The 24283-nt window shown below is 44.0% G+C and overlaps 1 protein-coding gene across 3 annotated transcripts in view; it reads left to right on the top strand.

Moving 5' to 3' along the window:
• Positions 1 to 24283, top strand: part of LOC137383938 (ras-related protein Rab-7b-like) — an 80059-nt gene that overhangs the window by 52310 nt on the left and 3466 nt on the right. The window contains exon 6 of one of the 3 annotated variants that reach the window (XR_010977507.1): positions 19248 to 19419. The exons of 1 other annotated variant lie outside the window; for it this stretch is intronic. Coding sequence is in view for 1 of the 2 variants with exons in the window: in XM_068057357.1 (XP_067913458.1) it covers positions 15168 to 15191 (24 nt within the window). In the remaining variant the exon portion in view is untranslated. Of the gene's footprint in view, positions 1 to 15167; positions 15253 to 19247; positions 19420 to 24283 lie in introns of those variants that run through there. One more of the 3 variants, XM_068057357.1, reaches the window with a different exon arrangement.

The raw sequence follows: 24283 nt of genomic DNA on the forward strand, positions 1-24283 counted from the left end.
AGTTCTTAAAGGGACATCACTCTTAAAGCGAACAAACAACATCCCCTTTCTTTCCAAAGATAAGTCTCATACACTACAAGCAAAAACACATAAAATTGGATAATATCAAAATTAGTTATACAGGGATAGAGATTATAAAATTTACTAGTACAAAGATAGGGATTGTGAAATTTACGAGTGCAAAAGCTTAACAGTCCATATTTCGTTTCGGTGGTTTAACAACTCTTCCAGACCTTGTTATGGTATAACCTTCTGGGGATGTGGATTTCACCTTTGGCTGTTCTTGGCTTGCAGATGTGTTGTCAATGTGTTGGTTGTTGTCCGATTGTTCCATCACACCCTCATCGTCAGAATCTGTTCTTTCGAATCCACTGTATGCAATTGGAGTATTGCCAACTTTTCTTAATTGGCTTCAGTTCCGTCATCTCCAGTGGTTTTTGGTCAGTTTCCACAGTGAACTGCTTACTGAACAGGTTGGTGTTGGACCTTGTGATCCCAAACACCACAGCAGGTGTTTCATGCTCTATGTTTGAGTAATTGGATTGTGCTGAGGATAAACTTTTGGATCCGAATGCAATTGGTTTGTCATCCTGCAGGATGCACGCTCCTAGCCCTTTCTGTGAGGTGTTGACTTCCAGGATTGTCTTCTTCCTTGGATCGTAGTACTGCAGGGTACAGGTTTCTGCTGGCATTGCTTGTTTGAGAGACTCAAAGATATGCTGATGGTCCTCCTGCCATACATATGGTACATCTTTCTTTAAGAGCTCTCTCAGTGCTGATGCTTTATCAGAAAAATTTGCAATGTATGGTGACAAAATGTTGCAAAATCCAAGGCATCTCTTTAGATCTTCTTTGTCTTGTGGAGCAGGCACATCTTCAACTCTGCCTGGGTCAGGACGGATTCTGTAAGCTGAATAGATGGAGCCAAAGAAATTGATCTAACTTACATTCACCTGGCACTTCTCACTGTTAAAAACGAGCCCTTCGCAATGAATTACTGCCATCAGTGAATGAAGATTTCGATTATGCTCTTCTTTGGTTTTGCCCATTACCACAATGTCACAGCAATGCAGTCAGGCACATTTTCTATAATTCTGTCCAAATGCTGCTGAAACAGATCTTGACTGACTGATAAGCTGAAGGATAGTCTCTGGAAGCAGTATCTTCCAAATGGTGACCTGAAGGTGGTGACTTCCTGAGATTCCTTAGCTAGATGTACCGACCAATATCCATGTTTAGCATCCAACTTGGAGAAGAATTTGGTTCCTGTGAGCTTGGGATTCAATTCCTCTAGTGTTGGAATCTTGTGGGGGCATCTCTTTAGTAAGAAGTTTAGATGCCTCAGATCTAGACATTTGTGGTTTCCATGCCTACTTGACATAGCTGCATTGCATTATTAGTGTGCCAGTACAAGGGATGGGTGACCCATTGTATGCAGTTAACTTTGCAATTGTTGGTTGTATCATTAATTTCCAATGACCCCGGTATGTATCCTTCAGGATTCGGACTGGTGGGATATTTGCACTAGCTCCTGTGTCAATCTTAGTCCTGAGTGTGTGTTTGCCAACTTTCTTTGGGCACATGTTATTAATAATAGCAAAAGCTTCCAGTTGTTTGATTTCAACACAATTGACTGTATCTTAAGGATACCTTAACGTCGGGATCTTGGAGATGGCCCTGGATGTGGCCCGCCACTGACCTTGACACTAGCAGGGCCTGGCCTGATCCTCCCGGTGGTGGCAAAGCACCGTGGTGGCCTCCCTGCCACTGGGCGATGAGACCATACTTCGCCTCCTGATGCCCCGCTGTGATCTTCACCCCGGAAGCTGGCATTCCCGTGCCTTTGGATCTCCGTCGGGGAAACGAAGCGCAACTCTGGTGGGGAGAGGGGAGGAGGTAAGTTTTTCAGTGCGGGGGTGGGGGGAATGGGGTCAAATTAACGTCATGGATGTAGGGGATGGTGGGAAGGGTTGTAGTTTAAAGTTTGTGCAGTTTGCGGGGGGGGTGGGAGGAAGGTCAGATGGTAAAGGTAAGTGTTTTACGGGAGAAGGGCAAATAATTTAATTGTTATTGGGGAGAAGAGCAAAAGAGATGTATTTATTTAGTTTCATTAAATCTTTCTTTAAATATTTAAATATCCAAGTGGGGCTAACAGCCCTTTAAAAATGGTGTTAGTGATTGCGTGGAGGCAGCTGATGCCATTGCTGGGAATGGACGGCCCACCGCCTCCATGTGATCAGGGGGGCCTGCCCTGGCTATTTAAATGAGTCACCGCTCTTGGAACTGCCGCGGCTCTTTGGCGGCAGACCACACAGGCAGGCCACCATTTTCTCCAATTCAGTCCAATGTTCAGGTTCACAATGTAAAACGCCTGCTCATCTTCTGGCTGAGACTAGCTCCACTCTGAGTCTTGTCTCAAATCTATTTCGCTGTGGACTTGGTATATCGGCTTGCGTTTACGCAGGTCTCTGGCACACTCCTTGCTGCTGCTGCCATGTTGCTGCGCCTGTCTTCTATTTTGTGTCCTATTGTGACTTCTGGCTGCCTCTTTGGAGCCAGATTTCTTGCATAGGCAGGCCCAGTGTCCTTCTGCATCACACGCCTTGTACAAATCTTGAAATGCAGGACAACTTTGCGGTAAGTGGGACAAACCGCACTTACCACACAGCTTGCTTGCTTTTTGTGACCTGGTACTGTAGGCTGCATCTAGTGCTTGCTAATGCTGTTGTCCAGCTACAATGGCTTCATATTTCCTGCCATCGTCTAGCAGAGCATCAATGCTTTCCCTTTCTTTCTCCCCAAGAGGTTTCAATAGATGTTGAGACAATCATCAGCTCCGTTATTCGCTCTGACAGCTCAGTTTTTGAAAAATCGCATTCGTTGTCCTTGCTACGGCATCTACTGACGATTTTTTTTTGTTTGTGGGATGTGGACATCGCTGGCTAAGCCAGCATTTATTGCCAATCCCTAATTGCCGTTGAACTGAGTGCCTTTCTAAGCCATTTCAGAGGGCATTTTAATTTATCTATTGAGTCCTGTGGCTGTTGCCTGTACATCAATTCCAGGCAATGAATTCTAAAATTCACTCTTACTTGAAATTGATCTTCTCGCACTTTCCATATCTTTGTGGGATCTTTCTTGCCCTCTTCAGAGAAGCCAGAGCTATTGATTCTGTATAGCCCCTCATTTCCAACTGCTATCAGTATGTTCACAGCCTGCTTCTCTGGTTCTGTAACTGCTTAGTCTATGAAGCATAAATGCATTCTTCCTTTAAAAAGTTTGAACTCAGATCAAAGACTTTCCAGTTCATGCTGGGAAATTTGATATCCTTCTGCTGTTTTTTTGCTTTCTGCTCTATATTTAACTTTGTTCAGCTGTATGTGTGCCTTCAGCACTGTACTTACTATGACTTTTTTATTTGTGGCTTAAAGCTTGTTTTAAAACTTGTTCTATTAACTCTGGGCTGTTCCCCTTTAAGAAATTCTTTTTTCTAAGCTGGATGCTTTGATGGAGTGTAACAGGTGCTTGACAGTGTTCTCTGCTTTCCCCTTTCAGCACTTTGCTTGTATGTTTATATAGCTGTGTGATAGACGATTCAAGAGTTTTCCCCTATGCTTTTTTGCTGGAGTTTATTTATCTTCTTCAGGCTTGACTGATTTAATGATTTTTTAGTCTTACCTGCATGAATGGAGACTTTGCTGTGTTCAGGTTTCCGACAATTTTTTCGGACGCCCTCTGTGATGGTGCTGACTTTGATCAGCCTGAGAGAGGCATTGGGTGTTCCCCATTTTTTTTTCTCTCTCCCACAGAGCTTTTAAAAAATCAATTTTTTAAAGTATTTCAACGTTTTTTTAAAAACTGGGATTCATTGACCTTTGGCACAATGACTCACCTGATCACAGGAAGTTATTTGCAGCCTATCGTTCAGTGCTCTGTAACCCACAGCTGGAGGTAAGTTTTTTTCTTCTTTCCATTGTTTGGGCTAGTATTTCTTTTAAACTTTCTCTCTTTTGGCTTTAGGAAGAGTTGCTTTCAGAGCTGTTTTACCCGTGGTCTTCAAGCTTATATCTTGTCTTTTCACCACCGCTGCCACATCACGAGTTTCTTTGTGTTATCTTAAACAACACAATGAGATACGTGGATTCCAGTTCCTTGTAGATCTCTAGAGGGTTTATTAACAGTTAAACTAGTATCTACAATACATAGCAAACTATATACAGAACCTTTGTTTAGGGTGTTCCAGTGCAGAATGACTATGGCTTCTAGTCACATGATTACATCCTGGTACTTAGCTCATTAGTATACTGAGTTCTTAAAGGGACATCACTCTTAAAGCGAACATACAACATCAACGTGCCAATGTGTTCTCCTAAAAATAATGTGCAACAAAACTGTACAACGATTTCATAAAATAGGGACAGAGGGGCCAAGATCCATTTAGTTCACCATCTACCATGATACCCCAAGAATGGAGTTGTTGACTAATCATGCCTGTCAATCTAGATGAATTAGTCTGCAATAGACCCAGACATGTGATGGAAAGCTTTGGGGACTATAGAGACAGAGAGCACAGAAGGAGCCCATTCATCCCATCACACCTGCGCTAGCTCTTTGCTAGACCTATCCAACTAGTCCCATCCCTCCTGCTCTTTTCACGTAGCCCAGCAAATAAATGTACAGTCATCTGTTCCCCCCACCCATCTAAGAACATTCTTCAGTAAATAAAAAAAAACACAGCTCTCGGTTTGTATTCCATAACTTTGGTTGGGTATTTAAAGAAATATTTCCTATATGTTAACAAAGACATCAGCCCAAGAATTATATGGGGAGAAATTCAACTCATGGCCACCTGATTTTCCCACATTAAATAGGCATCAGACTTCCAAATATTTTCGTTGCGATCTGTTGTGCCAGATCTGGATAGGAACTGCGGCGGACGCCATATTGACTCAGGTAATATTTAGTCGTCAAGGGCAACCGAACAAAAGCAGGAGTGGGGTGGGGGGGGGTGGTGGGGCAAATAACTTTATGTAAATGTAGGTCCTGAGGAAGATTAAGGGCTCAACTGCCCAAGTGAACTTAGGGAGCACTGGATTCATTCATCCCATAAATTCTTGGCAGCAACATTTGGGAAGGAGGCTGTGTCAGTGTTATTTAAAGAGATCCCCAGCTGCGTTTAGGTTAAGCATCTGGCTAGTCATGTTAAACTGCCAGCAGGTTTTTAATGCCTATTTCTGGCTGTGCTGTCTGCTGCAGCTGAGTAGAAAACTTGAGGAAAGTTAGTTTTTTGGAGATGCAGGCCAAGCCCTTGCCACGGATTTGTGCACAAACTTCTGGCAAAATGGGTTTCCTGCTCCGCCTGCCTTGGAGACTGGGGGATAAGAAGGAGCAAATAAGAATGTGGAGCCAGGCAGCTAGGAGCGCCCAGGAGGCCTTACACTATGGATGCTAAGGACACAGAGGAACAGCTAAGGGCCAACAATCCTGCCAGCTACCAGAGTTGCAAAGCAACAGATCATCAAGGAACACTTTGACTGAATTATTCCTCCTCTCCCTGCCTGCATTAACAGTTCCTCCTACCATCAGATCCAGTCCTTCCAGATGAAAGCCCACAACTTCAACACCAGCATGGATATTGCTTTCCCTTAACTAAGCAAGGTCGAACAATTACAAAAAAGGTGCTCTGCATAACAAGAAACCCAGTCATCTTCCAGCTGGAAACAAACAAACTGGTAAATTAGAGGTCACTGTTGTGCAAACTGCTAGTGCCTGAAACATTCTTTTGTCTAATCGGGTGCTCCTACAAAGCACTACTTGAATGGCCACAACATATGAGGTGGAAGGCTGCTGCGTGTCCACTGAGGACACTTGAGATGGCCGTGGTGCAGGACTCCCCGAAGAGCTCAGGCCTCAAAGGGTGGGTCTGCAGCATCTCGGTGGCAGCTGAGGCAGCCTGGCTGGCACCAACAGGAGCACTGGTGAGGAGCTGGTATGGGAGCAAGTCGGTGATCATCCCAAGAGAGGCTTGTACCTGCCTCCACCATAGATCCACAAACTGCCACACGCATAGATTTGTGCCTCAGCACTCCCACAGCTGCAGGTCGAATCTGGGCTTCAAAACAGGTCCTGACTACTTGACCTTGGTTTTATTTTGAATGTGTTAACTAGCATAGAGATCCCAATAATCAATTGAAAATGCAAATAAAGATGCCAGTAATCTTTCCTGCAATTGTAACTTGTTCTTCACTATCCTATTCATATTCTTCCGTTCAATGATGTTTCTATGCTCGTTTCCAAGCAACTTATCAAATATGAAGAAACAGAACTTCTCTAGCCTGGTTCACCTGACATCATCAACAATCTAAAAAAGTAAACCTGGATTGAGGGAGGGGTGTGATGTTCAGGGGTGTGGGGAAATACTGAAGCCACCTGTTTTTATAGAAAAGTGGATAACATTTGTGGTAATTAGCAACTTGCCAACAAAGTCGCATTTTAAGATACGAATATACGAATTAGGAGCAGGAGTAGGCCACTCGGCCCTTCGAGCCTGCTCCGCCATTCAATAAGTTCATGGCTGAATGGATTACTCCACATTTCCACCTACCCCTGATAACTTTTCACTCCCTTGCTTATCAAGCATCTATCTACCTCTACCTTAAAAATATTCAAAGACTCTGCTTCCACCGCCTTTTGAGGAAGAGAATTCCAAAGACTCACGACCCTCTGAGAGAAGAAATTTCTCCTCATCTCTGTCTTAAATTGGCGACCCCTTATTTTTAAACAGTGACCCCTAGTTTGAGGATCTCCCTCAAGGGGAAACATCCTTTCCACATCCACTCTGTCAAGACCCGTCAGGATCTTATATGTTTCAATCAAGTCGCCTCTTACTCTTCTAAATTCCAGCGGGTACAAGCCAAGCCTGTCCAATTTTTCCTCGTAAGACAGCCTTCCCATTCCAGGTAACAGTCTAGTAAACCTTCTCTGTACTGCCTCCAATGCATTTACATCCTTCCTTAAATAAGGAGACCAATACTATACTGGTGATGGTTCAAAGTTGTGCAATTCCTTGATTTAAAGAGCAGGTTATCAATTACACCAAAAAAAAATTCCTGTCATTTATTTCTGCTAAAAAAAAACTTCATTCTCCTTACATCAGGGTGCAAAATGGATGGTGGTGGATTGGCCGCCTAACCTGAAAAATGGACCCAAAATTTTTATGCACCAACATACCTCCCCATGGTTCAGTTGATTTTGAGTAGCAGGAGAAGTTGAGGTAAAATGTCATGTCACATGCCATCAGCTATTGAGGGAATGGTAGCATAGTGATTATGTTACAGGGGGGTTAGTAACCCAGGGGTATGGACTAATTGTCTGGTGACTAGAGTTCAAATCCAACCATGGCAATTGGGGAATTTTAAACTCAGTTAATCAAATAAAATCAGGAATATGTCACTTTCCCCAAAGACAAAGGTGGTTTGTCTTGACGGGGACAATGGTTTTAGTTCAGTACAGCATGTGTGGAAATAATTGGGAGTGGAGAGTAAGATGGTGTAATTTGGTTTGATGTGTATGCGTGGGTGGGTTGGAATACCATCACACAGGCTATTAATAGAATTAGCACTTGGTAATCGTATATTTCACCAATTCACTCCCCTCCTCTCTTGAAGGTGCTGACTCACGTATGATTCCTCAGGTCCTGCCTGCCCTAGTATATCACCATGCAGCTATACTTTATCTACGACCTTGAACAGTGAACTGCAGAGGGTTATTAGACCACTTGGCCCAATACAGTGACGTCCCATCCTTTTCTCCCTCAGCATCCATACATGTGAACCTTCTGTCAGGAAGGAGGGGGTCACTAGATACTGGAGAAACTTGTCTCCCGGTTATTTAATTTGCCCTCTCTCTTCCCAAGTCCCCCTCCTTGATTAAAAACAATTGTCACACCTGCCACCTAGTAACAGCCCAGCTAAGATAAGCTCCATCAGCACACGCCTTGGATCGAACACAACCTCCATTTATCAACTGTGACATTAGGGAACTAAGCAAAGAAAAAGTCAAAGGGTAAACTTAGACCAGCTGACCATCAGGAAGTAATATCAATAATAGCAACGAAGAAGCAATTGCTGTAAAAAGGCATTTGGTTCACTGATGTCTCTTAGGGAAGGAAATCTGCTGTCATTACCCAGTCTGACCTATATATATGTATATGTGTGTGTGTATATATATATATATATATATATGACTCCAGACCCACAACAATGTGGTTGACTTTTCATTGCCCTCTGAAAGTGGGGTGGCGCAGTGGTTAACACCGCGGCCTCACAGCTCCAGCGACCCGGGTTCAATTCTGGGTACTGTCTGTGTGGAGTTTGCAAGTTCTCCCTGTGTCTGCGTGGGTTTCCTCCGGGTGCTCCGGTTTCCTCCCACATGCCAAAGACTTGCAGGTTGATAGGTAAATTGGCCATTATAAATTGCCCCTAGTATAGGTAGGTAGTAGGGAAATATAGGGACAGGTGGGGATGTGGTAGGAATATGGAATTAGTGTAGGATTGGTATAAATGGGTGGTTAATGGTCGGCACAGACTCGGTGGGCCGAAGGGCCTGTTTCAGTGCTGTATCTCTAAAAAAAAATTGGCCTAACACACCAGTCATTTGTATTCAAGAAGGAGGCTCACCAACGCCTTCTCAAGGGCAATTAGGGATGAATGATAAATGCTGGTCTTGCCATCAACACCCACATGATGTGAATGACTTACACAGGCATTTTCACTACCCAATATTCGATAATTTTTACCAGTGCCTGACACATTGAAGTCATTGGGCTGGGTTTATAATGGGTTGCTAATCCCCTAGTGCCCGCTTTGCACTCCCATGGATGTTGCATTTTACCTCATCATCCTCTTTGAAATGAATGAGAACACACCTGCTGTGTGGGGGTGCTGCCAGCAGTGTCACTTTCCCCAAAGACAAAAGTGATTTGAATGATGAGGACAATGGTTTTAGTTCAGTACAACATGTGTGGAAATAATTGGGAGAGGAGAGTAAGATGGTGTAATTTGGTTTGATGTGTATGCGTGGGTGGGTTGGAATACCATCACACAGGCTATTAATAGGATCAGCGCTTGGTAATCGTATATTTCACATCTCATTCAGAAAATAATTTATCCTCCCACGATGCTTTCCCCTCCTCTCTTGAAGGTGCTGACTCACGTATGATTCCTCAGGTCCTGCCTGCCCGAGTATATCACCATGCAGCTATACCTTATCTACAACCTTGAACAGTGAACTGTGGTGGTTTATTAGACCACTTGGCCCAATACAGTGATGTCCCATCCTTTTCTCCCTCAGCATCTACACATGTGCACCTTCTGTCAGGAAGGAGGGGATCACTAGATACTGGAGAAACTTGTCTTCTGGTTATTTCATTTGCCCTCTCTCTTCCCAAGTACCCCTCCTTGATTAAAAACAATTGTCACACCTGCCACCTAGTAACAGCCCAGCTAAGATAAGCTCCATCAGCACACGCCTTGGATCGAACACAGCCTCCATTTATCAACTGTGACATTAGGGAACTAAGCAAAGAAAAAGTCAATGGGAAAAATTAGACCAGATGACCATCAGGAACAAAGAATAATGTTGCTCTATTCTAGTATTGTCTCATCAGCCATTACGAGTCAATTAACTGAAGGAGAATTTCATTCATAGGTCATTGATATTAAAGTATATTATACAATGTTCCAGTCCTACTCAGGCCCCCACCCCCAACTCTTTTTCCGGTACATTGATGACTGTATTGGTGCCGTTTCCTGCTCTCGCCCCGAACTGGAAAACCTTATCAACTTTGCTTCCAGTTTCCACCCTTCTCTCACCTTTACATGGTCCATCTCCGACACTTCCCTTCCCTTCCTCGACTTCTCTATCTCCATCTCTGGGGATAGGCTGTCTACTAATATCCATTATAAGCCCACCGACTCCCACAGCTACCTCGACTACACTTCTTCACCCCCTACCTCCTGTAAGGACTCCATTCCATTCTCCCAGTTTCTCCATCTCTGACGCATCTGCTCTGATGATGCTACCTTCCATGACAGCGCTTCTGATATGTCTTCCTTTTTCCTCAACCGAGGATTCCCCGCTACTGTGGTTGACAGGGCCCTTAACCGTGTCCAGCCCATTTCCCACACCTCTACCCTCACCCCTTCCCCTCCCTCCCAGAACAGCGACAGGGTTCCCCTTGTCCTCACTTTCCACCCCATCAGCCTCCATAGCCAAAGGAACATCCTCTGCCATTTCCGCCACCTCCAGCGTGATGCCACTACCAAATGCATCTTCCCCTTCCTCCCCCTGTCAGCATTCCGAAGGGATCATTCCTCCCTGGTCCACTCTTCCATTACCCCACCACCTTGTCCCCTTCCCATGGCATCTTCCCCTGCAATCGCAGGAGGTGTAATACCTGCCCATTTACCTCCTCTCTCCTCTCTATCCCAGGCCCCAAACATTCCTTTCAGGCGAAGCAGCAATTTACTTGTACTTCTTTCAATGTAGTATACTGTATTCGCTGCTCACAATGTGGTCTCCTTTACACTGGGGAGATCAAACGCAGACTGGGTGACCGCTTTGCGGAACACCTCCGCTCAATCCGCAAGCATGACCCCGAGCTTCCGGTTGCTTGCCATTTCAACATTCCCCCCTGCTCTCATGCTCACATCTCTGTCCTGGGATTGCTGCAGTGTTCCAGTGAACATCAACGCAAGCTCGAGGAACAGCATCTCATTTACCGATTAGGCACACTACAGCCTGCTGGACTGAACATTGAGTTCAATAATTTCGGAGCATGACGGGCCCCCCATTTTACTTTTATTTTTAGTTATTTTTTTCTTTTTCCTTTTTTTATATATTTTTTGTGTTTATTTTATTGTATTTCATCTTAGTTTGTTCAGTTTGCTTACCCAGTGTTTTTTTTTCATGTTTGTACTTGCGGCTGTTCAATTTTCAGTCCGTTAACACCCTATCTGTACTAATGCTTTGTCTTTCAACACACCATTAACATATTGTTTGCCTTTGCTCCACGACCTTCTGGTCAGCTATTCTGTGACCTTGTCCTATCTACACCTTCTCCTTTGTTATCTCTTGCCCCACCCCTGCTTTACTTGCTTATAACTTTTTACATTTCTAATATTTGCCAGTTCTGAAGAAGGGTCATGACCTGAAACGTTAACTCTGCTTCTCTCTCCGCAGATGCTGCCAGACCTGCTGAGTATTTCCAGCGTTTCTTGTTTTTATTTCAGATTTCCAGCATCCGCAGTATTTTGCTTATGCATTATGCATTATTTTGTTTTTGTACTTCTCAAAGTGAGACATCTTACTGTTGCTGAATGAAACACTTTCCCATTCCGGGTAACCTGTGTTAGCATGAAGCAGATCACTCCAAGTTGGAGTGAAAAGCTCTCTTCCTCCAGTTCCGTATGGAGGGAATGCTGCACTGGTGGAGGTGCTGTCTTTTGGATTAGTCCCATCTGCTTTCTCAGAGTGGTATAAAAGATCCCCTGGCCACTATTTTTGAAATGAGCAGAGGAGTTATCCCAAAGTTCCTGGCTAATATTTATTCCTCAATCAACATCACAGTGGCGGCACAGTGGCGCAGTGGTTAGCACCGCAGCCTCACAGCTCCAGCGACCCGGGTTCAATTCTGGGTACTGCCTGTGTGGAGTTTGCAAGTTCTCCCTGTGTCTGCGTGGGTTTCCTCCAGGTGCTCCGGTTTCCTCCCACATGCCAAAGACTTGCAGGTTGATAGGTTAATTGGCCGTTTTAAATTGCCCCTAGTAAAGGTAGGTGGTAGGGAAATATAGGGACAGGTGGGGATGTGGTAGGAATATAGGATTAGTATAAAATGGGTGGTTGATGGTCGGCACAGACTCGGTGGGCCAAAGGGCCTGTTTCAGTGCTGTATAACTGAAACTAAAAAATATGTTATCTGGTCACTATCACATTGCTGTTTGTGGGAGATTGCTGTGCACAAAATTGACTGAGCTTTGGGATATCCTGAGGTTGAGAAAGGCTGTATATAAACGCAAGCTTTTCTTTATTTTTCTTAACTCTCCCTTAACAAGATTCCTCAGCCCTAACCTCAGAAGAGCATCCCCTAATGTGTGAAATGTTTCCACTCGCAACCACTTTGAGCCCTTTCTAAGCAAGTTGCCTATTTCATACTAAATTACGGACAGTTTAGTGCTGCAAACCCATGCCCACTAGAAACTGGACTGAGACGTTCCAAACTTGTAAGATTCTTACAGAGGAGTCTGGGCTAAAGCAGCTCCCAGAGAGGAAAGGCTAAGGATCTAATCCACAGCACCATCCAATTTCCTACATTATAGTAAACATAGATGACAATCAGCAACTGGTGAAAGTTTAGGATGTAGCCTCATTATCACTGAGTTGTTTAGTTTAGTTTAGTTTAGAGATACAGCACTGAAACAGACCCTTCGGCCCACCGAGTCTGTGCCGACCATCAACCACCCATTTATACTAATCCTACACTAATCCCATATTCCTATCACATCCCCACCTGTCCCTATATATTTCCCTACCACCTTCCTATACTAGGGGCAATTTAATAATGGCCAATTAACCTATCAACCTGCAAGTCTTTGGCATGTGGGAGGAAACTGGAGCACCCGGAGGAAACCCACGCAGACACAGGGAGAACTTGCAAACTCCGCACAGGCAGTACCCAGAATTGAACCCGGGTCCCTGGAGCTGTGAGGCTGCGGTGCTAACCACTGCGCCACTGTGCCGCCCCTCAGATATACAGGGATTGCTGTACTTAACCTTTGTTACACCCTACATTTTATTAATTATTTACAGTATCGATCCTGATACTGATATCACAAGAACAAAGACATCTCAATATTGGGAAGGTCAATCTTAGTGTAATTACACACATAAAAATTATCCAAAAGAATTATGCAATTTAAATATCAAAGATTAATTTACTGCAAGTTCTTCATTTTTTTTCTCAATCGTTATTTTAATTGGGGATCCCGAGCAAAACTTCCATAGGAGACTGCCCAGAGTCCAAAAAGCAGGGGGAAAGGTAAGATAATAAAAGGAATGTTGACTGGGATGGGGCATTAACAGCTTGTACATTGTGTGGGGTGGTGGCGAGAGAGGATTGTTGGTGAGGAAGGGATCACCAAGGGAGAAAGAACGTTAACAGATACATTATAAACTGGCAGCTGTCCTGCACACATTAAAGCGGAGGGTACACTGTTGTCTCCAAAGGCAGGAGCATTATTCTGTGTTATAGACAAAGGCTGGGAGGTTTTGTCCTGCTCCGCTGCTGTAACTTCAAATAAGCAGGGTTTCTACCTCACTCCTGGCAGAGCATCAGTGTGGACAACTGTGTATTATTCTGCTGCCAAAGTAGAAGCTCATTGTCACTAGTATGTTCTTTTAAGGCCACGGGAGCTAATTGCAACAAATCGCCACATCCTGTGAATGACTACAAGCCAGTTGCTGGTCACATCCTGAGGCCCTGACTCTCTTCCTCTTTTTGTGTATGTTTTAAAGAGTGTTCAGGTGTGATTTTGTGTATTAAAAAATTGTGATGGGATGGAATCAACATTTTTTGTACACCTTGAATCTCCCATAGCATATTTCAAAGGCGAGAAGGCATCGTAGCTGAGGTATTATGTTGTGTTAAGTATTATCCGTTATGAGTGATTTTCACTGACTGAATGAATTGAGCTGTATTTTTATTGAACAGTATTCTGCAATATTTACCAAGGTTTTGAGGATCAAATTCCATGTTTTCTCAAGAAAGTTGTAAATCAGTGAACCGTGATTAATGTGACACATTCCTTTCCCCGTTTCTTATCTCCAGGATATGCAACACGTATCGATTGGAGGCAGGTATATACATTGAAACCACAACACAGGCCGTTTGGATTAACCAATCTAGAAATGGCAGGAACTGGGGCAATCAGTCTCAGCTCCTGACCACTACTTCCCTCCAGAATCCCTCATCAGAACCATCACTGCCTGCTTCTTCAACCTCCACTTGCAAATACTGAGGTGGGGGATGGATTGCAGTGAAGATCAGGACCTGCAGCTTCTGGCCTATTTTCCTTCTTTCTGCTCCATTTACAGCCGCTTCCTGGGGCCACTATGTGGAAGGCAGCAGTAGACCCCTAAAAGGTAACGGCAAGGCCATAGAGTTCCCCAAATGGAGGGAGAGGCCTTGTGGTAGCCACCTGAAGTTCTCCATCTCAACTGAAGCCTTCATTGGGAGTCTTCTTTCAAGTCTTCGGGGTACCTCTACCCTCTCGAGGTCTTTCCATGGATTGTGTCCTACTGTCCCTAATGTAACACCGCTGGAGTTTGCTCCTTGGCAATAGTGAGCTCTCTCTTGGCATTGGGAATCCCACTAGTAGCCCGTCACAAATACTTATAAAGAACTCCAACCCAGGAAAATAGATCAGAGTTGTGGCAGATGTAGAGGGTGGGACAGAAATCTTGCCCTGCTGGAATGCCACAGTGAACCGGAGAAACCTCTCTTAACTTCATATATACACAGTTGGACAAGTAGAAATACCAAGTGGTGAACTTTACAGGCAACAAGTCATATTACACTCCTGTCTAAGAGATTTTTACACAGTTGGTCACCTATTTAAGATGTCAGGTTAAGGACTGCGCAAATATAGTATTCATAGGAATGTAGTATTAGCTGATTTCAGCCTTCAAACACAAAGCTTGTCAATCAATATTTCTGCCCTAGAGCAGATGGGTTAATTTCACATAAATCTTTGTGCACAATGCAAGTCAAATCATCTACGTATCACTTTACACTTTGGAAGAAGATGAGCATGAAACTTAAAACAATCGCAAAAAGCACAAAGATTGTTGTTGATCTTTTCATTTCTAATTATGCAGAAATTCCAATTATTCGCAGGCCCGCACAGACCTTAGTATTCATTTCCTTCTTTGTGTTTGTCATTTCTTTTCATCTATTGTTTTGTAGACAGATATCCCGTTGTTTACTGCAATTAGAAATGTTTTGTCAGCAAAAAGGTGAAGGGTTAAAATTCCAACCTTTGCTCTTGATTAATAATCCTTTGAAACCATGTCCTTGGCAACTTTCCATTCAATTATTCTGTGTCCTCTAGGTTTTACAGGAATGGGTGAAGTAACAGAAAAACAACACTTGTTTAAGCACTGGATTCTCCAAATAAGCCTTCAAAATGTTTCCACCATATGGTATTGGCAGAGTTTTTTTTTGCTGCATAGTTGTCAAGGTCCAAAATTTGCTGATACAAGTTTGGAGACATGTAAATAAATACTTGCGAGTTGCATGATTCACTTCTGAGAGAAATAAAGTTTGGGGTGAGATAAATGTAGTATTTTGTTCCTAATGAGATGACTTGAAGGAAATGCCCCAGGTGTATCTGAAGAGAGCTGTCGCTCACATGAAATAATGAGGACCATTAAACTGTAGGCATTTCATCAGAAAGCTTAGTCCAAAGCCCGCAACTAGGAGATCTCCAAGATCAACACATGGACAATCGAGGAGAGACTGAAGATCTCAACAGCAAGATTTTTCTTTATGTTTAGTCAGAAAGTATGATTGGTCATTACCTCAACCTGTATTTCCCTGTCATCTTGTGTGGCTCATATTTGCAGCTCTCTCCTGAGCTCTTTTGCCAATTCTGCTTCTAAAACAAAATCTAATTCAAAGCTCCCACTGCATCAATAATAATTATCACAACAGATACACACAATACTTATTAATAGAACAGGATCTTACTTCACTTCAACCTGAAGAAAATTTTTATGTTTTACTAGATGAGTCATTATTTATTGAAAAATTATTCATACAGAACTACAAAATATAAATGTGATTATGAGTCACATAAGTTATTGGTGTGGTTTGACTAAGCACAAATTGTTAAGCTACAGCAAGCCACTGCGGTGATGTATGAAATGTGGGGACATGAAGAAAATCTGCAAAATTATTGAAAGGATTGAATTAAGCAAGCCATTGCTATAGACATATGCACTCCAGGAACAGCAGGGATCAGGGGGTGAGGAGGGTAGATTTTAACTCTCCAGCGGCTGACGGGAAGAATGTTCCAGATGCCCACCCGTGCCAGGATGAAGAGGCCGCATCCATTTTGAGGGTGGGACCTCATTTAAATAAGATGAACGAGCCACCCACCCCAAACAGGGCATCCTGATGAAGCTAACCAGATTTGAGCTGCCGCAATATTAGATTGGCAAAATGTAAGTCTTTGAAAGTGGGGGAGGGGAGCGGGTGTGCGCAAATGCAGGGGGTAGGAGTCCGGTCCAATAGAAGCACTCACAGCCCAAAGAAAATAATTTTCAAGTTACTTTCAGTGATCAACGTTGGCCTCACCATTGGCAAAAATTGGATGGAGCAATCACAGCTCTGCCTAGTTCTGTCCTAAAGTAACAATTGGGGTACTAGGACCCACGACTTATACACTAAAAGGGTCTTTAGCCTGAAACAGGTGGGTATTTTGTAGTCACTGCTAATGGGGCAGTGAGTTAACTAATCCGGTTTTGAAGTCATTTCCACCTCATTAATGCTAATTTGATCATGTTAAAATTGTCCCCGAGGTCTGTGTCCTGGCTTGAAAAACAGGGGTGCAGCCAGTCAAATGCACAACAGGCAACTATTTATTGTTAACAATGTTGATATCTCCATGGTGTTGGTGGCTTTTTTTTTGCCCAGCTTTTTGTTTGCCCAGCTTTGGGCCAGAAATTGCTCAGAAGGACAAGGAAGAGGGCACCTCCAAGAAGAGGTGCCCTCAAAGACCAGGGTAAGTTTCTTTGCAGCAAGCCGGAGCCAGGCAGGCAGACCCAGCAATCGGGGCGGTGGGGGGGGGTTGGCATATTCCAGCGGTGGCACCTTAGCTGCAGGAGCAGCCATTGCTGCTGGGGCGCCCCTCCGTGGGCCGTGGAGCAGCCGTTAAGGAGGGCCCTGTCCGGGAACCCACTGGGAGGCCGCCAGCGTTTACCCAGCAGTTTCCCCACCTGGCAGCGGATACTTCCGACACAGGCAAAATGTCAGTGGGGGTGGGAAGTGGACCTTAATTGGGCACTAAAGTGGCTTAATTGGCTGCCCATTGGCAGCCATGCCACTGAGGTTCCTGCTTCCAGTAATATGCCTATGCAGTCGGAAAACGTCGGGCTCCCCCTCCCAACGCCTTCCCTGCCGTATTACTAGCCCATCTCCAATGAGCTGGTAAAATTCAGCCCATCATGTCTTAAGTACAGTGCGGTATCCATCATTTGCAAATGGCATCAGCAAGATCATCACAGTTTGACAAATGCAGGAGAGCATCTGGAATATTAAGTGCCTTTATACACGAGTCATCAGAATCTGGGAGCATAGAAGATCCCTGGAAGCCACTGCATAAGTTCGGATCTCCCAAAAATACCTTCATTGTATTTCTCAGTTTCCCACTCATTTTTCTCAGTAAAGAAAATTCTGCAACATTATTCTTGAGCTGATGAAGCGCTGTATATTTTATGTTTTTGCGCTACTCTACCCAAAGAGTGGCAAGGATGTGGAACTCTATCACAAGGAGTATTGAGGTGAATGGCATAGATGCATTTAAGGGGAAGCTAGATAACAACATAAGGGAGAAAGGAATAAAAGAATATGCTAATTGGGTGAGATGAAGAGGCATGGAAGAAGGCTTGTGTGGAGCATAAATGCTGGCATAGACCAGTTAGGCCGAATGGCCTGTTTCTGTGCAGTAACTTCTATATAATAACAGAATCAAGCAACTCCACAATGACGTGATGGACATGGAAATTAGTGATGGTGATGGATCCAATGCATTCCCCACAGCAAGTGGTCTGAAGCATAGTCATTCAAACCTTTTTTGTTTAACCCAGAAATTCTGGAAAATGTTTAAATCCCCCTCATGGCCACATCCCTGCCTATTTTGGTAATTTCCTCCAGCAATGTAACCCCTCCAGAAACCCCCAAACTCTCTGTTCTTCTGACTATGGTCCCTTTTTGCCCCAGTATTGGCGCCATGTTCTGGAATTGTTTTCCTGCACCTCGCTGATGCTGCATCTTGCACTCCTCCTTTAAGATCCTCCTTAAAACCCGCCTCTTTGACTTAGGCCGTAACTTAACGACCCCCCCCTACCCCCCACCCCGCTGCCACAGGAGTGGGCTGCTGGTGGAAGGGGGGGAGCCCTAAAATTGAGTGGGAGCTTGGGGGGGGGGGGGGGCATTCCCGACACCTCCCCCAGCTCCCACTGCAGTTTTACGCGGGGCGGCAGCAGGAAACGGCTCGCCCACCCAGGTCAATCAAGGCCCTTAAGTGGCCAATTAACTGCCACTTAAGGGTTTCCTCCAGCCACGGCTAGTATTTTACCATGGCGGCCAGGCAGCTAAGGCCCCACAGAAGGCCGCCAGGTAAAACCTGATGGCCTTCTTGCGGGCTGGGAGTAGGCCCTCCTGATCGGACACCCTGTGCCTCACGGAGGGCCCCACCCTGCCCACAACGGCTTAATTGCTCACAATGCGCAATGCTACCCCCCGCCCCAAACGACCCCCCATTTGCCTCGCCGGGGCCTGGCCAATTGTCCCTGTTGAGGCCCCAGAAACTTACTTTCTTTTCCAGAGCCATCGTCCCTCATGCTTTCCGGTGGTGCTGCTGGGACTGAGAGCTGCTGGCCCGCTGATTGGCATTCGGCTCCATTAGGTGGGACTTCCTGCCTCCGAGCAATGGAAGTCTTGCCTAAGTCTAATTAAGGGCCTGGGGAGTGGAAAATCCCAGCATGGCTCCCCAGGCCCGGTGGAAGTGGGCTCGCTCCCGACCTTTTGGCCAGTGGGCGGGGCCGCCCGTCAAACGTAAAGTTCCGGCCTAAGACTTTGTTCACCTGTCCTAAGTTTTTCTTCTTAACTATGGAATGCTAAAGGTACAATGTAAATACAGATTTTTCTTGGTGTGAGTAAAGACAGCTTCAAACAAGTCCTGTTAGGTGCCAGAATTTTCAATCCCAACAGGGTAATAAGTACCAAATTGTCATTGTCTGCTAGAGTCATAGAGACATTTACGGCACAGAAGGAGGTCATTTGGTGCATTGAATCCATGCTGATTGATTGTGCCATACTCACCCATAAATCAATTTACTAAGCTCTCCATGTCTTACTGGCAGACCAAAATTAAGAAAGACTGAAAATTTGTAACATTTTGTCCCAGGTCAACCTGCAGATGCACATAAGATCATCCTGGAGGACACAAAGCTAAGTGCCATGGATAGTTCGACATCATTACAGTGTACTCAGTCAGGTGAAAAAGACCAGGCAGCGCATAACCATCTGTACCATTGTCCTTGGAACCTTTACAGTCTGAAGTTGAAACAAAGCTACAGGTAGGCACTGCAGCTGTGCTCACTGCACTTTTATGTGCAATGAACTCTGAACTGTTCAACATCGACACGGGCAGCAGCGAGGAAAATTTCACCAAAGTATGTGTGACTTCTCATGAAAACTAAGTGACAAAACAGGGTTGACAAGTACTGAAATGTCACAGTGCACTAACAAGATCAGCACAGAAGTAATCATTATACAAATACATAGAGTTATAGAGTTATACGGCACAGAAACAGGCCCTTTGGCCCACCGTGTCTGTGCCGGCCATCAAGCACCTAACTATTCTAATCCCATTTTCCAGCACTTGGCCTGTAGCCTTGTATGCTATGGCATTTTAAGTGCTCATCTAATTGTTTCTTAAATGTTGTGAGGGTTCCTGCCTCTACCACCTCTTCAGGCAGTGTGTTCCAGATTCCAACCACCCTCTGGATGAAAAAATGTTTCCTCAAATCTGCTTTAAGCGTCCTGCCCCTTACCTTAAATCTATGCCACCTCATTATTGACCCCTCCGCTAAGAGAAGAAGTTTATTCGTATCTAACCTATCAATGCCCCTCATAATATTGTATACCTCAATCAGGTCCCTCCTAGCCTTCTCTGCTGTAAGGAAAACAACCCTAGCCTTGTCAGTCTCTCTTCATAGCTGAAATGCTCCAACCCAGACAACATCCTGGTGAATCTCCTCTGCACCCTCTCCAGTGCAATCACATCCTATAGTGTGGTGCCCAGAACGGTACACAGTACTCCAGCTGTGGCCTAACTAGCATTTTATACAGCTCCATCATAACCTCCCTGTTCTTATATTCTATGCCTCGGCTAATAAAGGCAAGTATCCATATGCCTTCCTAACCACCTTATCTATCGGTGTTGCTGCCTTCAGTGATCTATGGACAAGTACACCAAGGTGCTTCTGACCCTCTGTACTTCCTAGGGTCCTACCATCCACTGTATATTCCCTTGCCTTGTTAGTCCTCCCAAAATGCATCACCTCACACTTCTCAGGATTAAATTCCATTTGCCACTGCTCCACCCATCTTACCAGCCCATCTATATCGTCCTGTAATCTAAGGCTTTCCTCCTCACTATTTACAATACCACCAATCTTCGTGTCATCTGCAAACTTACTGATCACACCTCCTATATTCACGTCTAAATCATTAATGTACACTACAAACAGCAAGGGTCCCAGCACCGATCCCTGTGGTACACCACTGGTCACAGGCCTTCACTCGCAAAAACAACTCTCAACCATCACCCTCTGCCTCCTGCCACTGAGCCAATTTTGGATTCAATTTGCCAAATTGCCCTGGATCCCACGGGCTTTTACCTTCTTAACCAATCTCCCATGCGGGACCTTATCAAAAGCCTTACTAAAGTCCATGTAGACTACATCAACTGCTTTACCCTCATCTACACATCTAGTCACCGCCTCGAAAAATTCAATCAAGCTCGTTAGACACAATCTCCCCCTGACAAAGCCATGCTGACAATTCAGAAGAAGCTGAAGAAGTGACTATTTAAGGAATGTGACAGTCATCCAAAACTGCGGGAAGCTTTAGTCAAAGATGGAGCTGTCTGGGTATCTGCCATGAAGAATGCTGACAGACATTATAAAGCCATCATAATATTAATGGAACAATAAAGAAAGTCAACTAAATGCTGTTGGCAAATAGGCAACCATAAGCATGTAATACACTTGACCAGTGTGTTTTGAGCAGTCGACAAGCACTGCTGACAAAGACTCAAGTGATTGCGCATTATTGTTAACTTCATTTCAAAATGAACAGTATTGCATTATTTTCACGTTTTCACCAATAGTTTTACTATCATTTAACTTTCCAACTTTGGTGTCAGTCTAATTAGGATCAGTGACAGTATTTCCTTGCCAGACCACAAAACGTAGTCCCAAGTAGATTGTCACATAAAAGAAAATGAAAACCCTAAGCCTTTGAAATTAGCATCTAATTATTATCATTTTAAATAAGTTGTTTCCTAGCAATCATGAATTGCTTTGATGATTTTTTTTCCAATTAAGATTTTCAAGCCCTGTAGTAAAACAGTTCAGTAACAGATTCACAGACCCTTTACAAACAGGTTCCTGACTTCCACTGCAATACTTCCGGAGAGATCATAAACGATACAGAGCAAGTCCCCTGAAGGAAGGGGGAAAAAAGTGGATGAGCAAGTCCAATTTATTCCACATACATTCACGTCCAATGATTCAGACACATGGCAACATGGGTGGGACCCGACAGAACATCACTGCCCAGCATTCCGTTTTCAATTGAATACAGAGAGCCTTATACAAGGAAGCAAACAACTGGAAAATATTTTTAGTAATCAAAGATTTTTCTAGCTCATACTGTAACATTTAAATGGGTGGTTTTGAATTGCCAAGAATGGCTAAGATTGCCTATCTTAGTTGATAAAATTTGTGGCTGTATTTCATTATAAGATGACCCCAACCTTTAAATATGCTGAGCTTGAAGTAGGTTAACTGTCAACACACCCTTTTATCATACCAACATTTATCAAAACAGGTACTTATGAATAAAGCAATCGATCCACACAGTTAATGACTTCAAGATCCATTTAGAGTCCAGAATTAATCCATCCCGATAAATAAAGATTGGATCGATGTGAGTGCAACATGTGGAGGCTTGAAAAACATAAATCCGACATCTACAAGCATGACTGTGCATAAGTAGAGAGAGTTTTATGATCCTGAAAGTGCATGTCAACATTTTTTAAAATCAACAGAACCATTTTAATAGTTCCACATTTTTCAATTTGAACCCAAGAACATCCCAAATTGGATAAGTTTACATTGTATTTTTTGGCACTTATACAAGCGGTTACTTAAACACTTTCTTGATTACCAGTAACAATGAGCCTTTCACAATGCATTGGGTCACACGAGTTATTTCAACCTGACTTGCCGGATTGGGTGGTACACAGGTTTCACACCGTGCCCAATATTACTCTTATTGACTTCAGTAGAGAATAAAATCAGGCAGAGTGTAAAACCAGCATTGCAACCAATCCCGTCAGTTTATCGATAGGGAGGTTAGGTTCAAATTGCCCCAGTATTCCTGATTGACAGCATGAAGAAATGTGCTCTATCCATGTACCATGTCACAGGGCGATAGAACATAGGTTTGTACTTCCATATGTAGTGATCTTCTTATTCTGAATATACTGGCAAAGTGGTTCATCCTTCTCCAGAGAGAGCAACAGAAAAATCAGACTTGCCGTTCCAGCATTATCCAATAGTATCTGGTTACACACCAGGACTGATAAATAAAAGCAACATATTTATGAACAGATGCTGGCCAATGGAGAAGCAAGTAAAGAAGGACAACAGGTTTCTGGTAACATAAAAGTTTTGCAGGTTTGACAATCATATCTTGATGGATTGCAGGTGGTGGAAATAATCGCATGAGCCTCTTGGACAAGTGTGCAGCTGGAGTAAATACCAAGAGGTTGCGACAGAAATCACAGGAAATTTTCAATTGTTCCACAACACGGAATGAAAATGAGAAGAAGAAAAGGTTCTATTAGAAGTAGCCACACCTAAATTAGCAGAGCTGAAGCACGCATTGTGGTGTGCACCTCCTCTCCACCCATTGCACGTACAACAAACACAACCTACAAGCAAAACACAGTGAAAGCAATAAGATTAAGTAGTCTTTAACCTCCCAGATATAATGAGGTGTTTGCTTCCACAAGGGTAGTCATAACCAAACCACTGGAATGTTGACTCAGCAATTCAGATGTTAAGGGTGTCCTCCTATGCATCCAGCTAAGATGTCAAGGACAGTGGTATTCTACGCAACTTTGTCCTGAAAAAGACGCATCATTATGGAGGCCCATTGCAAGGAGACCAGTCACAGCCAGCTGGAGGAGGCTGCAGAAGAGGATGTATTGTCAGCTGTGCGTCATTAACCAAGATTTCATAGAGCAGACTTCTTAACATGAAAAGTTGCCCATTGCACTAAGAGTCCTACTCATACAGCTGCCATGCCCTCCACTAATCTGCCTTCATCCACAGTGTTTTAACTTTCTCAATCCAACTACAGTACAACCAACTTTTTTATTAAATCTACACGTAATATGCATCAGCACCACACCTTTTTTCCTCTGGTGCTTCCACTTGGTGAATATAAGAACATAAGAAATAGGAACAGGAGTAGGCCATTTGGCCCCTCGAGCCTGCTCCACCAATAATCATTGCTGATCTGATTATGGCCTTATCCTCTTTTTTGTCTGTCGTCCCATAACCCTTTACTCCCTTGTAGATCAAAATATGTGTGAGGTGTATTCTGTTAGTCTGACGCTATGTATTATCTCAGGGGAAGGAGTCCATTAGGTATCTGCCAGCTGTGTCCATAAAACATTGAGGTGACCTTTGACCTCTGACATAAAAGCAAAATACTGCGGATGCTGGAAATCTGAAACAAAAACAAGAAATGCTGGATTCACTCAGCAGGTCTGGCAGCATCTGTGGAAAGAGAAGCAGAGTTAACGTTTCGGGTCAGTGACCCTTCTTCGGAACTGAGACCCTTCCGAAGAAGGGTCACTGACCCGAAACGTTAACTCTGCTTCTCTTTCCACAGATGCTGCCAGACCTGCTGAGTGAATCCAGCATTTCTTGTTTTTGTTTGACCTCTGACAGTTTGGTCCTGAAGTGAGCCAGATAGAGGCTACGACACTTCTGCAACTTCATTGCCAGCCTGAGCCTGTGCACTTTCTGGTAGATGTGTATGCAAATCTAGTGCAGTATAGGTTTACCAGAATGATACCCGGACTGCAAGGAATAAATTGTGAGGACAGATTGTGAAACTAACTCCCATTTTAAATATGAG

This window comes from Heterodontus francisci, chromosome 25 (assembly GCF_036365525.1).
Source record: "Heterodontus francisci isolate sHetFra1 chromosome 25, sHetFra1.hap1, whole genome shotgun sequence".
NCBI classification, from domain to species: Eukaryota; Metazoa; Chordata; class Chondrichthyes; order Heterodontiformes; family Heterodontidae; genus Heterodontus; species Heterodontus francisci.